The sequence below is a fragment of the Haliotis asinina genome, chromosome 6 (assembly GCF_037392515.1).
Source record: "Haliotis asinina isolate JCU_RB_2024 chromosome 6, JCU_Hal_asi_v2, whole genome shotgun sequence".
Lineage (NCBI taxonomy): Eukaryota > Metazoa > Mollusca > Gastropoda > Lepetellida > Haliotidae > Haliotis > Haliotis asinina.
The window spans coordinates 65,334,658-65,352,913 of record NC_090285.1 but is presented as its reverse complement, the minus strand read 5'-3'; the positions used below and the strand labels follow the sequence as shown (position 1 = coordinate 65,352,913).

General features: G+C 39.9%; 1 protein-coding gene across 1 annotated transcript; it reads right to left on the bottom strand.

The window, feature by feature from the left end:
- Positions 1 to 1,731: 1,731 nt before the first annotated feature.
- On the bottom strand, positions 1,732 to 17,622 carry LOC137288178 (rhodopsin, G0-coupled-like). The gene is made up of 5 exons (XM_067820612.1): positions 17,523 to 17,622; positions 16,770 to 16,932; positions 14,273 to 14,400; positions 10,759 to 11,108; positions 1,732 to 2,079 (listed from the first exon to the last, which is right to left on the bottom strand). The coding sequence occupies exons 1-5, from the start codon at positions 17,620 to 17,622 to the stop codon at positions 1,732 to 1,734; spliced, it is 1,089 nt and encodes a 362-aa protein (XP_067676713.1).
- Between the last annotated feature and the right edge of the window lie 634 nt (positions 17,623 to 18,256).

Genomic DNA, 18,256 nt, shown 5'->3' with positions numbered 1-18,256 from the left:
GTGACGAATAGTCCTCCTCACAATGTTGAGAAAGGCTTTACACAATGGCGGTGTTTTGAATGAGATTCATGGAATGCCTGCTTGTTGTATTTATGACTTTCGGTTGACTGCTCCGAAGAGTGTTGAAATCTTTAGAATGCTGATACTTGCGCCTCCAAACATATGGATGCTGGCCCGATGTAAATGCCATTCTTTGTCATGTCTCCTTTGTACATCTTCACGTTCCTCGCGGGGATGCTGAAAAGATAATATGTATGACATGAATGAGAATTATAAACACTGTAACCTATTTGTCTACACGTGTAGGTGATCATCAAGGTTGTGATGATTTATAAATCTGGGATGAGTACCATGTTATTGATAATAACAATTCACGAAAACACAATGTCATTTAGAAAGCGATAAAATGTACATGTATCTGGGATAACGTTTTCTCATTAACGTACACATTCTGGAACTATTTGGGGTTGAATTCGACCCATACTTTTTGAGTGAGATTCCTAATCGTCAGCCCACAAAATCAGCAATCTTAATCATGTACTTTCTGTGCTCCTCTATAAACTGGTCGATAGCTATAAAATGTAATGCCATTTACTGTAATCCCAAATCTAACATATAAATGTGTGAAATATAGAACAATTCATACGCGTTTTGACAGGAAAGATAAAGAACGTAGTTTTGTTGAGAAAAGCAGTCATTAAGACTGGTAAGCTAAGTTCGCAGTCACATTTATTCATTCATACCTTACAATTTCTACAGTAGAACTACCTCCGTCTGTCAGGTGGACCGCACTTATCACCTCGTCACTGGCTATTAAAAGGGGGTAATATATCAAGACATTTTACATCATTAAGAGGGGAAATATATCAAGTTATTTAGCATCTTGAAAGGGGGATAATACATCAAGTTATACACATCCAAAGGTATACACTGTTTATCAGTCAGAGATTATATTCCTAACACGAAAATGCTAAATTTATATTCTTCGATGAAAAGCTCATGTACTACAAAACTATCGAGACAGCTGGTTAATTAGGAGAAAAACATATTGGAAAATCAAAGGTATATAACGAAATTATAATAGCTCTAAATTTGATTTAAATTTGAAAATAAATGTGATTTTTCAACACAGTACGAGTAGCATGACGTTTTAAATAAAAAAATAGAACTACATGTATTATAATTTCGTTATTTACCTCCGATTTCTCAACTAAGTATGTTTATCGCCATTCTACTATAATCGCGTTATTCATATTAAAGTGCTAGAAACTTAGAGGTATATAACAAGATTATATACCTCTGAATTACTTTGATTAGCCAATCACATTCCAGTATTTTATGGTCAAAGTAGTCATGGACATTGTAGAATAACCGACAAACGATTCTGAAAATTGTTGTAAAACCGAATCTCTTTCTTCCATGAGAATATTATTATCTGTATCCGATACATGCGCTTGAATAAAGATGTGTATGTACTCATGCATATTGTGTAGATTTAAGCTTAAGAGCATTTTCACAATGATAAATTACGGAATGAAAATTTGCGCTATCTTTGCCAGTTATGGTGTATCTGCCATCATCTCAAAGGCATGTTCTCTCCCTCAAAACACGTTCTGCTATAAGTATTCATCCAGCGCCAGTGACCTAAAGAATGTCCATATGGCGTGATGCAACACATACTCACAAACTCACTCGACCCATCAAACCCCTTCCCAATACAACTCATAGAAATTACTTGTTCCTGCCTGGAATGGGTGTTCCGACTTCAACGTGACCAGTACAAGAGTCGCTGGTGTTGACGATGGTGCTGAACCGTGTGTGTCTGTAGGTGTGAGCTCCCAGCTTGGTGCGGGGTCTCCTGGACGCCCTACAACACGGCATCACGGACGCCAACGCCTGTCTAAATCTGCTGGACCCGACTGTATAGATAATGGGGTTCAAGGCACAACTAAGCTTCGCGAACATGGTAGGAAGACACGAGGCAGCAACAGGTACGTGCATCCTCAACACAGAGAGAAGGGAAAACAGTGCATATGGAGTCCACACTGTGAAGAAGGATATCACCATGACAACACATATCTGAAATGACAAAAAACAATATTTATGTATACGTAGAAAATGTCAAAGACTTACACAAAGGGACTATTAAAACAGATACGTTAACGCTTTGAATGCAAACACGTTATGTGTATAATAAAAAATGTGAACAAATATAGAAAATAACAATAGGGTGAGTGAGTTTAGCAATACTCCAGCAATATCAGAGGAATAATACCGGCAGTAACAGCAAAATGCCCAATAAGAACAGCAGATGGCTTTGATGACTGTGCAGGTTTCACGTCACATCGGCAATATTTCTGCCACATCGTGCCTAAAACAAGTAATAGATTTTCTTTTCTTTTTTTTATTTGACCGTGACTCTCTCATCACAAAAGGGAAACAAATCGGAGGATCTTCACCTTTTAACAAGTATTTGAGAGTATGTAGGCAATACGACATCGTCGTATGATGACCTAAACTTGGCAACCCAAGTAGGTGTAACCAGTACGTGCGGTTAATATTAGGTCAGAGGTTAGGTCTCTCCAGGGAAGGAAGACGGGAAAGAAATATATTTCCAGCTCAGTGCCAACAGTAGAAATAAATGGTTTAATTCTGAGGCCATGAGGTAGTACCAGTGAAGATTGATAATTATACATATCCTCCTAAAGAGGGTTGTACACACAGCTATAAGCAGGGTTGGATGCATTAGAAAAAAGTTTAGTGACATGCTGCAAAGATAATTTGATACGGTTACGATGGAGCCATAATCCAGTTTGGAGCGTATAAGTGCTCTGTGGAGTTGGAGGAGACATTTCTATGTCAAATCGCTATCATAAGTTTGTATTATAAGTGGGTAGAGCAGTAGTTAGCACAGTGAAACGAACGCACGGGCGGTACGCAACGAGCATTAACGTGGACGAAACCTAGTTGTTCTCGGTTTTTCAATTAATGTATGTGCCCCCTTGTAATGCAAACACGTAATAGCGATTTGAAGACTATGAATATTTGGTGCACAACCTTTATCCTAAGTTAAACACAATTCTGATATTTAAATGTGCAGTTGTCAAGGTAAAATTATGACGATTCACAATCTTAATTTCGCCTTATTCGAATTACCTTTTTGTTTAAAGTGAAATTCATAGCTACGTTTCCTCTGCAAACAGACTGTATCAATTTCAACATTGTCAAATCAAAAATCAGTATGGAGAGCAGTAAGTGCACAGATTCTTTCGTCCAATATTCCATACAAATACAACCCACTGCAATTATTAGGTGGAGACAACCGCATCAAAATGTGGATCATAAGTGTGTTAACGCTTACAGCTGCATAATTCCGTGATTAAAAGTGATTTGTACAAGACATATGTAGTCATTTTTCTGTACATCATAAATGTCTGTTTTCCTTTCCTAACATGTGCTGATTCACGATAAAAGCTATCGTATTCCAAACATCCTGCAACATCCTGCAACATCCTGCAACATCCATGTACAGCCAAATATCTACTTAGATAAATATGGTTTAAAACAGAAAAAAACTACTTTTCCGGTTCATCATAAATGAAGGTGGAGCGTCAATGTCCACACTAATGTTGTCACTCTTTCCAGAACCGCAAATTATAGTTCTAATAGAACCTGTCAGTCATAGTGAACCGAGCACATTCATAGCAACAGGTATGAAGAAATAATTGTGCCTTTCAATGATTTAAAAACACATCAAAGAGTCTTATTTAAGCACTCCTGTGATTTTTGGATTAACATGTCATAAAGAGCTCATCCACCTTGAACATATACGTTTTGTTTCCAATTTTCCTACTCCCCAAAGGCCATTATATTAACAAATAACGTTAACCTTTAGCAGAAAGACTTCCAGGGGTGAATCCATGGCTCTACTCTCCTGATGATATGTGACCGTTTGATTTAGTCTACTTGTATTGAAGGTAAAGGAGTAAAGGTCCCGTTCTTGTCCCAGCCCATCATCATGGCGAGTCAGCAAAGGTCATCCCTCTTTTATACAGTCTTGAGGATGTTTATTCCGGCATTCTTAATTTTGATTCACAGATTCTCACATGAACAAGATAATTATGTTTTCTGGCTTCTGTTATGTTTAGGTTAAGTAGATGAATAATCAGAGAGAGGGAATTGGTTTGTTGGGCGTTTCTGAGAGACGGCAGAACGACAGCAGAGCGATGGTATACTTAAAGTACGTGAAGTAGTTCAAGTTCTAGGCAATTTCACTTAAAGCCGATAATTTATGGATGTCAACTTCTTTATTTGATTAACACGACTTTTCGGAGTATATTATTACTCCCTCGTGTGTAACTCCTTCGTTATCTGGTATAGGAATAACTCCGAAATGTGTTGAACAAATAAAGAAGGTGATATCTATATATTGTCGCTTTCATGTGTATCGTTTCTGAATGCCGTTCGAAGACCCCAAATTCTCCTGTTTTGCAAAACCGAGGGGAAATTATTGATTCATGAAGAAAGAAACGTGTAAGAAAGGAAAGGAGCATAATTGTATGTACGCTGTAGTGAAAGCTTTGATACAGATGTGAAGGACGTCGAGATGTCACACACATTTACTCTTTCTTTCATTATTTTCATATTGTCCTAAACGTTTGAAGATAGAAATATAACGTTATCTGTGGTCACCTCGTGTAAGTGACAAATGTCCCATGGATGAGGAAGGTCCACCAAAATACCTCTCTGTTTACGCATTTATATGATGCTTTGGAATTACAAACGTCGCAAATTGACATAAGAGATAATTGGTAAAGATTTGATATAATCACCATGGTAACTTCTACGCCACCAGACCAGAAATGGGACAAGGAATACAATGGATAAAATGGATGTCAGTACCGGAATGGTGACAGAACGAGGATGGGTTACATGTCGCGTGGATATGTAGGTGGTTATGACCTCTAGGTTAGTGCTGACGTATCTCTACTGAATATTGATTCCAGATGCTGTAGTTCAAGGTGCTGGTGATTTATTTCTTCCCGGAAGTACCTTTCTCCTCAGCAGTGCCATAGAAACAACTGAGTAGTCAGAAACATTTATCACATTTGTCTGCCACCACAGATTACTGAGGAACAAATTCTGACCCTTACAAATCACACAATGACACGCTGGAAGAAAGGATTATAGCGTGTGGAGAGAGATTCTGTAGATGGCCCACTTCTTAACCTATCATTGGCACCAAACCAGAAAACATTGACGACGTCCAGTGTCTGAGCGAGTTACAGACCAAGGATTAGCGGGAATCAGTGGTGGCTGACATTAGTCAATGGGAACAATCCTTCCAGAACGTCCACATACGCCAAACGATCCTAGAATACTTTAGGGTGAAATAAAGGCCCTGCCATCAAACACATCAAACAGGGGCGGATGCAGCTTTTGGACAAGTGTGAGTGCGTGTGTGCATGCGTGCATGCGTGCACAATGTGCACAAATGGTTTTCAGCTTTTTTCACGAGAATTCCACATTCAGGGCAAAAGGGGTGCGCACCCCTGCATCCCCTCTTTGGAGACGCTTATGTTTAATGTTGATCAAACATAATCGAAACCAGAGCATTGTAGGGTAATCCGTGGTTTAGGGACCTTGACCCATGGACCCAAAGAAAATAATATTCCACGAAGGGGCAACGAATGATATCAAGAGCAACCAGGTCGAGTTATGGCAAGCTTACAACATGTTCAATATTTAGCACATCCAAAGTGTCTATGAAAGCGATAAATCGTGGCAAACGTTGGGTTGCTCCATCTAAACTATCTATGTTCCTGTTGATGTGATGCAATGACTGCTGTAGAAGAATGAGCATGCCCCTGTCCTAATTTATTGACCAGGGCCTCCTTTCACAAAGCACTATGGTGATCGTAATTCACAAAGGGAGTGCGTGAGAATAAGCCATCAGCAACCCATGATTGCCACAAAAGGCGACTATGCTAGTCGTAAGGGGCGACTAACGGGATCGGGTGGTCAGGCTCGCTGACTTGGTTGACACATGTCATCGGTTCCCAGTTGCACAGGTCGATGCTCATGCTGTTGATCACCGGATTGTCTGGCCCAGACCCGACTATTTACAGACCGTCGCCTGGCATAGCTGGAATATTGCTGAGTGTGGCGTCAACTAAACTCACTTACCCTACTACATTCACAAAACATGATCGCAGCCATTTGTTTAATACAAAAAATAAACACTGGGTGTTGGAATAATATCTGATCGTAAAGTACATTTTGTGATTCTCAATTACACACAGAAAACAATATCACATCATCATTTTCTTAAACTTATCTGCTGACAAATTAAGGCTGTGCGAAGTAGACTATTGTAAGGATAGCTACTCTCCCTACTGACTATTACCCATCACATAACAACCAGCCTTACGGAACATCGTAACGACTCTGTAAGACTCATACTTGCATCCACTTGATGGAACAGGAGTACCGGTAATCGATACGAGCGAACCACTACATGTGCTCCTGCAGACAGCGTGGTGTTGCCCCTGACACTGACGTGGTCTGAAGTACCACTCTGCCAGCCAGAGAACCGTGGACACTGGCTCAGTAGGTCAGGGACAGGTACGGTGAACCAACTGGGGCAGTTTAATTAGAAGGAGGCGGCGGGTTATGCAACTCTTGTTATGGCGTTTGTATGTGCACCAACTGCAATCTACTAAATGGTCTTCCATAAAACTCAAGGTTCCACCATCGATGACAGAAAGGTTTCATAGCAGTTTACATAATGGAGAGAATATGTGTGTGTGTGCGTGCGTGCGTGCGTGCGTGCGTGCGTGCGTGCGCGTGTGTAGGCGGGGGAGGCGCTGAAATCTAAATATGGTGTTACTGGGAAAGCATTACACGACACTTGTGTGAAAATAGAATGTTACAGCATTTGTCTACTTTGTCTGTTAACCAGTACTTATTTTACCAATGGCACAGTTGGTATTGCTCAAGCAACAAATGTTATATATATGTGTCCACTTTCTGATTAAAGTTCAGATTCTAGTACTGTTGTCGGGCTGAGTTTGGGTGCCTGATTGTGAGAGTGTGGATTCGAATCCTAAGTGTTAAAGTTGCTCACTTTCTGAATGACATCATGCATTGATATTGCTCATGTGTAATATAATGCTGTTTTCCTTTAGGGAAAAGCTGTACCCGAAACGTAAGATTTCTTTCAGAATGCTTTCTGTCCATAGTTCTTCTCACCTCATTGCTCATTTGCACTTATTTTTCATTAACTACTAACAATTTCATACGCGAAACACGCTGGATTCAGTGATCTACGCAGCCAATTTTCATTACCGTTTTGCTTTTCTTTTAGGCGACTGGTTATTCTCTCTCGCTGACGTGTTCCATTTACACTTGAACTATACTGAGGAGGAAGGGTTGCTTTATCTCGATTTACTCCAATGAATGCGAAGTAGTAGCGTCAAACTAAATACGCTCTGACTATTCTCAGTCGCTCTGTCTCCACATCGTTCATTGCTGCCTATATAGCACACACTGTTATTGCCAATGTCTATACGTTATTGAATAAATGAGTCATCCCTTGCCCTACACATCTGTGGACAGTGACATGAAACTACCAGCTATGATTATTCTGTGTATGGTGATCTGGATTCTATTCCACCCATCGCCATCTGTTATCCAGCTGTCATATTACAAGGTTAACTATTCCACAAAGCCATAAGTTGATGACAGGGACCAACAGGATGTTTTTCATTGACCACATTTACAATTTATGTGTTGACGATGACGACTCACAAAAAAACACACAGTACTCACGGGAACACAAAATAGTCGTTTAGATAAAACAGGATTGAGCATTTGCAATTTCACTTCGAATTGTGGCATTCTACATCAAACACCCGGTGTTTTAAATATACCTAACCAATAACTAATCTAAACTAAATTAAATCTCTGACAGTAGTTGACATTAAATCTGTGACAGTAGTTGGCATTAAATCTGTAACAGAAGTTGACAATGAATCTGTGACAGAAGCTGACATTAAGAACAACTGAAAAAATGTCGCTATAAATGATATCATGGGCAGATCCAGTAATTTTGAAAGGAGGGGGTTCAGGGGGTTCGAACACCCCCATTGTCTCCGCCAACACACACACACACAAAACATACACAAAAAAGTCTTCAGTGTGATCACAACTCATTTTTAAAAGTTGGGGATGGATGGTTTCGAACCCCCTGAACCCCTTCTGAATCCGCCAGCGGGTAGGTACACTTATGTTTAGTGATATAAAACTGAATCCGACATTTGTCCTCAGTGCCCATTACTGATATTTTGATTTTGGAATGGTGAATACCCAACATAAACATAATTATTAATCCTAGACAGTTAAAGTTGTATTAAATCGTCTAAGTGAGGAATTTAAGTGGTCTAATGGTGACACATGTGAGTGTAATGAGTCTAAAACTCACTTCTTGTTCAACTTAAATAGGCCCCTTCCTATAGCGTTATGTTAATGGCCATGTCGTGATCGAACAAAACGAGAAATGTAAAGGAAATGAATTAAATAGCACTTGTCTTGATATACATATGATGAACCAGAATATAATTATTGTCAAGTGTCAGATGAGAAATTAGTAATAAAGAGTTGGCTACATTAGTTGTCCTGGAATCAGATTATCGTTAGTTCTAAATGTGCATTGATAGAATTACCCGCACCGTGTTAGTGCCACACATGTTGCCGAGGGATTTGATAAAATGGCAAACGACAAAACCAGTCCACCTCTTGGAGCATTCTTGTTGCTGACACACGGGAATATAACTGAATAATCCTTAAGCGCTAACTCTTCATTTAGTCCATAATGCTTTTATAAGTATTCCCTCGCGTTGTATAAACGTTGATTTGACAACGGTGTCCGGGACCTGCCTGTCGACGTTTCTGAATCAATTCCCCCTTGATGATATGCAACTACAGGCAACAGAACGGGTATGCCCTACTTCATACCAGTATGTACCAAAGTAGGTTCCATGAAATAGTAGTCAAATATTAATTCCAATAGTGCCTCGATACTGTGACATATAGCACGTCAAAGCCAGGGATACACGAGAAATTAAGCATGCATGAATATATCACCAGAGCTGACGTCCAGAAAACAAGTCACTTCATACGTCTTACGTCAGTATCATCTGTCTACACCTGCAGGGCATTTAGTTCAATCTTCAAGACGAAACGCATCGTGTGCCTCTATTCAAACTGCAAGCAATTACAAGTTTTCAATTATAGACCAATTTAACGTGCAACTAAATAATTGCATTGGCACACACGTATACTTCCTGTCTTGATAATGGATTGGTACGTAACAGTTTTGTAAGGATTCCAACTTGGTGAAAAGGTCAGTTCAGGTTCCATTAGTGTGAACGTTAGAGCGTTGATCGAATGTACGGCAATAGATAATACCATAAGTTACTTCCAGTCAACCTAACTGAATATTTTGCAAAGATGAAAACATATATATAAAGATATCCTATACTCTTCATACACTCGAAATATCGACTGCCACCCTGGGCTAGTCCCTCAACAAGTCCTCGGCACAGACGCAAGCACGCCCACACTAATGGTCCTTGACAGGGCACACCTACTAATTATATACTTTAAAACATGGGATATGTCTTTGGTTATTGATGACACGCATTAGTCAAGTAATGTGTGTGATATAAGTGGATGTTTACTGTAGACACTGTTCAGTAGGAGTTTCAGTTTTCCATTCATAATTTTCACAGCTGTTACAAGCTAGGACAAGATACACATGTGTCAGCCAGTTTCAGCAGAGATAGATGTAACGTGAGAACTCGTTGGTTACAAGGAACACACATTCCTGATCAATTTTAGAGCTTCTATGATCGCCAACACGTTTTTGCATTGCTGAAATATCAGAAGCTTAGAAGACGTACAGCATAGTCTCATCATATTGACACGTAACTAGGGTCACTATTGGAGGGGAAACAACTAGCGATGGTCTATAGCGACCAACTATTGCAATAGCGATAGTCTATAGCGACCAACTATTGTAATAGCGATAGTCTACAGCGACCAACTAGTGCAATAGCGATAGTCTATAGCGACCAACTATTGCAATAGCGATAGTCTATAGCGACCAACTATTGCAATACTCGTTTTTCTCCTTGAACTGTCTCATTTGAAGTAATTTCCCTAGCAAATAAATAGTTTATATGAAATAGATACAAGCTGAAGTAGTTTCAGCCTCTTTTAATAACTGACAGGAAACCCAGATTATGTAAACAGTTAAAACATGTACTCAATGAAGCTACAAGTCTGCACCCAAGCATCCTGTATTTTGCTCTGCGCATTTATGAACGGAAGTCACCTACTAAACTATCGACAGTCACACATACTATTGATGTATCAATAGTTTAGTTTGCTTGTTTCTACAATCGATTAATTGCAATCGGAGACTCAACAGTTGATAGTTCGATGCATCGTTACAGCCCTTCAGGTAACTTGGTGAAAAAGAGTTACAATTGGTCTTCACCAAACTCTGCTTGTGGTAAGGGGCGGCACGGTTCTTACATGTCATCGTGTCACATTTGCTCATTATGTTGATCATTAGATTGTTTGTTTCGTCACATGTATTGCTGAGAGAGGTTCTGATACAGTACACGTAATACAAGCTGATGTTTATAAGGTTACTATTTGACCTACAACCATCGGAAACATGGACCTACTTACCGTTGTGACGTTTCGTTCAACTTGCATCTTCTGGAACACTAGTAGTTTTTCCATCTCAAGAAACCTTTCATTTGACGTCAGTCCGAACCGCAGCGACCTTGCCTTAAACGTTATCTTGACGTAACAGAAGGTGATGACGACAATGTGAAGGACGTAACACGTCACTAGTGAGGATATGGAGTATGTGGAATCTGAAAGCGTGTTCCCCTGCCAGTTTAAGGTACAGGATGTCCCGTAGGGTTCCAGCGTGTAGCTGCTCCAACCAACTAGGGGCAACGATGTCCAGATGAAGGCATGGCCCCATATTCCACCAATGACGAATTTCATATACTGGACGTTGGTGAGGTAGTCTGAAATACAAGTGTTGATAGAGAGCATTTTTTACTATTTTAACTTTAAAAAAGTACTGAGACACAAGGAATTAAATGAGGAAAAGGGTTTAGCACAAGAATATTTAGTGTAATTGGTAACACACATACATGGTGCCCTGTGTGTCTCCTCACTGCACGGCCAAATAATTTCACCGTATAACTTTATTCTAACTATGTTTTATATGAAACACCTCTTCGTAATTCTCTAGGTACCTTTTGACATTTACCTACCATCGTGACAGTTATTGTCAGGTAATATCATATATGAAAGTGTGCCAAACCTCAAAGAAATCTTTAAGTCTCTTCATGTCTTATTCCTTGTTCCTTGTATTAATGTTGTTTCGGTTTAAAAGAGATCGAACGTTTTTATTTTTCAGAGCACATGTGCTATGGAAAGTTTTCTCGTGGTTATTACTAATGGTTATTACTAATGGTTATTGTGGCACAAATGAAATGAAGTGGCAGTTACACGTCGCGGTTGAAAGTATGACATTTTAAACACTCTGCGGTTAAGTGATATGTATACTGTTCGTCGATGAACAGAACATAAAACCAACTAACTAGATCGTTATAATGACAGATGTCAATGAACATACATTAAGATGCTACAAAGCGAATGAGAATTCGCACAATACGTACAGTTCGACAGCGGTACATATCAATGGTCGATAAAGCATAAAGGAAATTTGCACTCCTTGGCATTTGATATGATCTGGAGCATAACGGAATCGATTCTGTTTAAATGAATTAATTGTCTACTTCGTTGCATTAGCATTAATTACGGACACAACAACAACAAGAAGTTTATAGAGACGTAACGGAGGCATTTATACCCAGATTACAATGTTAAGCGCCAGTCTATGGTGATGCTGTGGAACGGTTAGGCTAAAATTACTGCGAGGACCAATCCACATTTGGAGACGGTTCATCTAGTGAGTGATGCACACCGTAATGACTCGTATGACTTGTTTAAGATATAATGGTACTGTTTTCTTAAATAATCATTCCTATCCAGCTGATACAACACCATCACTAAGGTTTCACATGTCATGACAATCATGTGGTCATGTAAGAGTCATTTCTGATTTTCACTTTTCAAAAGAAAGTAACTTGTTTGAGGAAAACAAAATGCCTGTTTTCAAAAAGCGTATCCATTCTGTTTAAAGTAAAAGATAATTTCAATAAGAGTTTTGTTTTTAAATTGAAACGTACTTAACCAAATTATGACAGTTGTTTTTTTCTGAAAGATTTTTGATCAAACAACAGATTTTGGCAAACTATTGATGCTCTTCAAACTTCAAACTTTGTTATTTTGTGTTCTAAGGATACACATGAGCATTAATTAAGCACCACCCATTTTCATGTTATGCGATTGTGTTTAACATAACACACTGGTCATTCATGATACGGAAATCAAACACATGGTTATAATTTCGTTAACTGAACCATCTAAAGTGTCAACCCATCAACTACCCACACTGCTGCTACTTTCGGCTGTATTGACGGTCATATGGAGCTCTAAAACGTCAATAATAATCAATTCCAAAACTATGGTCACACAGACAATGTCTGTGGTCCAACGTACACAAAGTTCTCAAAAAAACCCAGTCACTGTTCAATCCTAAGTCAACAGTAATGATGACATCAGTATTTGGTGTATCATCCCCTCGCACGGATAACTGCTGCAACCCTCCTCCTCATACTGGAAATCAAACGCCGAATGCGCATCATCCTCAAGAAGAGCCTGGGCTAATTCCTGTACATTGTGAACAGGTGGATCCCTTACTTGAACCTGACGCCCCAGATGGTTCAATAAATGCTCACTTGGGTTGAGATCAGGGCTTCTCGCAGGCCAAGGGTAATCTGTCAACTTCGTTGTTCTGCAAGTATGCGATAACAGCTCTGGAACGATGGAGCCTAGCATTATCGTCCTTAAATGCTGGTCGACTAGCGAGGGGGTGGTTATCAAAATGTGGTACAACAGCAGCTTCCAGTAATTCCTGTTGGTATCTCTGACCATTGAGTGTCCCTTGAATGGTGATAAGATTCAGTTTACCGTCATAGGAGATACACCCTCACACCATTACAGAGCCACCGCTAAAGGGTTCAGCTGCATGGATCATCCGTTGTTGATAAGCCTCATTACTCCTTCTCCGAACTCGCCAACGGCCATCAGTAACACGAAGACGGCTTTCATAGAACCAATGGATCTAGCGCCATGCCCTCAGATTGTGGTTTTGCCGTTGATTACACCACACCACACCAAACGTTGAGTCTTGTGTCTATGAGTGAGTAAGGGATGTCTGATTGGACGACATGGACGGAGTCCAGCGGAACTGAGCCTCCTTCGGATGGTTCTGGTTGAGAGACGAACACCCACTCTCCATTGTTCTCTGAGATCTCTGGCATTATTCATGGGCCTGCGTCTGTCCAGGAGAACTAGGACAGGGTCATCACGGGGAGTAGTCTTTCACGGCCTTCCTGATCGTAGACGATCCTTGACTTAACCAGTGGCCACATGTTTCCTTAAAAGGCGACTAATGACAGTGTGATTGATATTCAATCTGGTCAACGAAATTGGTAATTCAGGTTTGAATTGGTAAAGTCAAGCTCATGGGTATGTGATTCATTGCAAAACAGTGTTGCGATTATATTTCATTTTTTATTTCAAGATTTAGTTGAGGGCAGTTGACTTGTTTTAGCATAGAAAGTTCTGTAACCTTTTTCATATATAATTAACTGCCACTGTCCACTGACACTACACCAGCCGTTAGGAACGTGGTTTTCCTCCTGCTTGTCAGTTTGGTTAAAGTGTGACAGTTGTTGGTGATTGATGAATATCACCACTGACCTTACTGCTATAACCGCCACTGTTGTGTTATACTGCCACAGAATAGTGTACTGTGTACGATGATTACCGGCGTGTCGTCCGTATTGTATCACATACCTCTCTTTCTCACAGGTTTATCGATTCTCCAGTTAACTTATTGTTTCAATTTGAAATCAACAAAATCTTATCGTATATTTGTCACTTAAATGTAGGTATGGAAATGTCCATATTCCGTATCCCTATGTCCACAATTCTAGTCATTTGGAGCCCTTAAACCTTTGGTGATATTGGCGATGATGTGTGTATTACTCACTGTATTGTGGCTTGCAGACGAAGGTGTATCTGAAGATGGCGATGACTAGCATGGTGTTTATGCTGACCATACTGAGCAAGAAGATGATGTAAGCAGAGAAGATGCAGCCAAATTCGCCAAATAACCACCTGAAATAAGAGTGGGTACATTATAGATACACAATGGAATACAGGCGGCTCAGCCATACATCTTTACACAGGTATGTGCTAGTTGCATACTAGTCATGCTGTTAATATGCCAGTACTAGACATGTTGCTAATATGCCAGTACTAAACATGTTGCTAATATGCCAGTACTAAACATGTTGCTAATATGCCAGTACTAGACATGTTGCTAATATGCCAGTACTAAACATGTTGCTAATATGCCAGTACTAAACATGTTGCTAATATGCCAGTACTAGACATGTTGCTAATATGCCAGTACTAAACATGTTGCTAATATGCCAGTACTAGACATGTTGCTAATATGCCAGTACTAGACATGTTGCTAATATGCCAGTACTAAACATGTTGCTAATATGCCAGTACTAGACATGTTGCTAACAAGTCAGTACTAGAGAAGCTGCTAATATGAAAGTATTAGACATGTTGCGATAGAGTCAGTACTAGACATGTTGCTAACAAGTCAGAACTAGGCATGCTGCTAATGTGAAAGTACTAAAGATGTTGCTTATATGCCAGTACTAGACATGCTGCTAATATGAAAGTATTAGACATGTTGCTATAGAGTCAGTACCAGACATGTTGCTAATGTGCCAGTACTAAACATGTTGTTAACAAGTCAGCACAGGGATACATGATTGTTTCCACTCGTGAATATCCGGTTAGGATTAAGGAACTGGCGGGATACCAACTAATATCTACAGTAAAATTGTCTCATTCAGGCTTAACTGTTTACACACCCCCATCATATAGCATGGCTAGTGAAAAGCGAGTGAGTTTCAGGCAATCTCACAAATTTCATTAATCGGGCTAAATGCCACCCTACCATGAAAGCGTTTCCGGTAAAAACATTGTACACATGTGATGAGGACTGTGTCCACTGTGTGGTGAACGTATGTAAAACATCAGTACGAGGCAGCAGTTTGTCGAGGTAAGTGCAGTTTGTCGACAGATACGGTTTCTGGTACTGACTTCATTGTTTATAAACAGTGAATACCAACGACACGTTTTACTTTAATCGGAGACAGAGACACAGAACTCACCATCAACCTACTACATTTATAGTGTCATCTATTATTTGACTGCATACCTAGAGTCATCCATGTTAAGGGTGTAACAATCAATGTCCCTTTCCAGGCACATTCTGTGAAAGTTTTTATAAACGAATTTCCACGATATCCAGAGTGTAAACATTCTATACCGATCAATGCTATAAAATGCTATAAAAATAAAAGAGAGTTAAGATCGGGGGTGTTTGGTGTTTGTTTCTTTATTCTGGTGGTAACCCTTTCCTTAGAAATGCGTTTGTTGGTTTCGTGAAATCGTGGAACAACATCCCAGATCATTGTTTTCTGTTTTGCGGATCCACGGGGAAATGTTTACGGTGAAAGCAGATATAGAGCAATCAACCTAGTTTGATGACGCTTATCCAGTCTGACCAATGACGGCACTCCGACATTCAATTATCCCATCAGTGTTGTTTCCGGGATAAGGCCGGACTGGGAAGTCATCTATCAAAGGTCAAACACAATACCCAAGCAACCCCTAGTTTTCTAATCACTGAGTAGTACATTTCCCGAGAACAAAGACGACCACAGTGATGGCTCTCTTCCAGGATGGAACGGACATAGAAGAAGACTCTTCTGATAGATGAAGGGTGCCGTCTTGACTGGACAGTCTGATGCTGGCGGTGCGAGTGACACAACGTACGTCCGAGGTTCAAGCTGCGTCAGCGGGGCATTCTCACAACTATGAAACTCAGTTACCATTAGTTGAAGAAATTCTTGAAGGTGATTATGAGCGTTGGGACTATTTGCACAATGGAAATATTTTCTTGATGCGAATCTTTTTCGATGTCAACAATGTGAAAACGAAAAATGTTTCACATAGTAGCTTGAGTAATATTGTCTATTATATCCGTGTAAATAATTTATTCCACCAGCTGCATAGCTGTAATACTTAAAAGGTTGGTACAACAGAGGATATGCAACTGGTATAAGATGAAGAGCATGAACTATCCCTTCCGTTACCAAAAATGTTCAGTATTCCAGGAGGATTACAAGATACTAAGACTGGGATCACGCCTAAAGGATCGAACCGCGGCTATCGCCGTCACGAAATGTCTGCTTACCTACTGAGGTATCCCAGTAACAACGGTGTTAATCATGCCAGGACTTCAAACTGGTGTAATTTAGCAGTCATCTCCTTCAGATCCCCTGAGGGAATTATATATCAGGCTGCTTGAGCAATATTCCAACAATGCATGTTTAGTAAGACTAAGTTCATGTCCAGATTCAAATTTCCTGCATTAGTTCATTTGTAGATGCACCGACCTTTCAGCGAATCCAGACGCCGCTGTCAGGGGATATGCGATGACCGCTACACAGAGGTCCGCCAAGGCAAGGTTCAAGATGAGGTGGTTGAAACTCTTGCATAGCATGCGCTTCTTCAAAACAACCAGGATCACACACGTGTTTCCAATCATTGCCAAGACACCTGGTCAGCAGAGATAAGTCATCAAAGTAATGGAATCTTCTCAAGTCATATGTTGATCTACGTGCTCATAAAAGGGTGCATAAGTAGATGTACAGATAGAAATGATTGGTAGACATGATGGATGCAAAGATGGGTGGACAGGCAGATAAACAATACAGATATATCTAAGTAAGTAAGTATGTATGTCGATTATAGATAGATACTAGAAACTGGATACCTTCCAACATAGCGATTATGTGTCTCCAGACAGGTTAAATACATAGAACAATTTACATAGCTACTCTTTCCGAACACTGGCACACATAACGACAAAACATAAAATACATTTTTCTCACTTATTTCGGCAAATACACAAATTTATTTCCCACCCTTACAAATAAAGGCGAGGCAACATCTTCTTCAATAATTATAATTCTCTGAATGAGCAGAGTCAATTGTTCTAACACATCCTGTGCTTTATCACACGAATGTATTTTAAACATGCTTGAATCAATACGAGATAATAATGACACCCGGTGTTCGTTAAGAAACTCGCGAAAGAATCTATGCAATGACACCATTTCATTAATGAACCTATAAATCCAACTCACCCAAAAGTGTCAAATATATTCCAGTGGCCAAGTAACCTTCTGAGGAAAGCCGCTCTGTGATGAACAGCTGAGAACCGTTAAAGCTTCCCGCGTCGTTCATCGTGAACATTCATATGACACTCGACCGTCCGCTCTTCTGCAATTATACACAGAGTACACATCAATGTTTCCTATGTAGGCCGTCAATAGCGTGGGATGTGACCCAGTCTTGCATAAGCAGATTTCAAGGTTAAGGTTAGAGCAGCAGCCTTTTGTTTTACCGTATTTACTCTAAATAACTGCATCATGAAATGGTGAGGAATGTTTGAATAATGATGAATTTATATAAGAGAGAGTGGGCAGATACTGGACCGACCGCTGTATCATTGTTTAGTGAATTAGAAATTCATTCACACGGGTGTTCGTAGTTAGAAAATTCATCAGTGTGCATGTTTGTTCGGTATGTGGCTGATGGCGGGTTGACGGTTTAAAAGTGGATCATGGTATTTTCGACCAGTTCTCCCAGAGAAAGACCCTGTTGTAACTCTCAGTTAGTGCAAGCTGGGACGGACGCCAGAAAGCATTTCTTTTTATCTTGATCTGTAAGGTTTAAGCTACAAATTCACTCTAATACCATTTATAGGCAATTTCAGTGATTGCTTGCAACCATACCTACATTAGTGAGTACACTTCAGTTTCGAGTCAAAGAGTTTTATGAGATAAAAGTCTTCTAAATGTGTGATAATGTATATAAA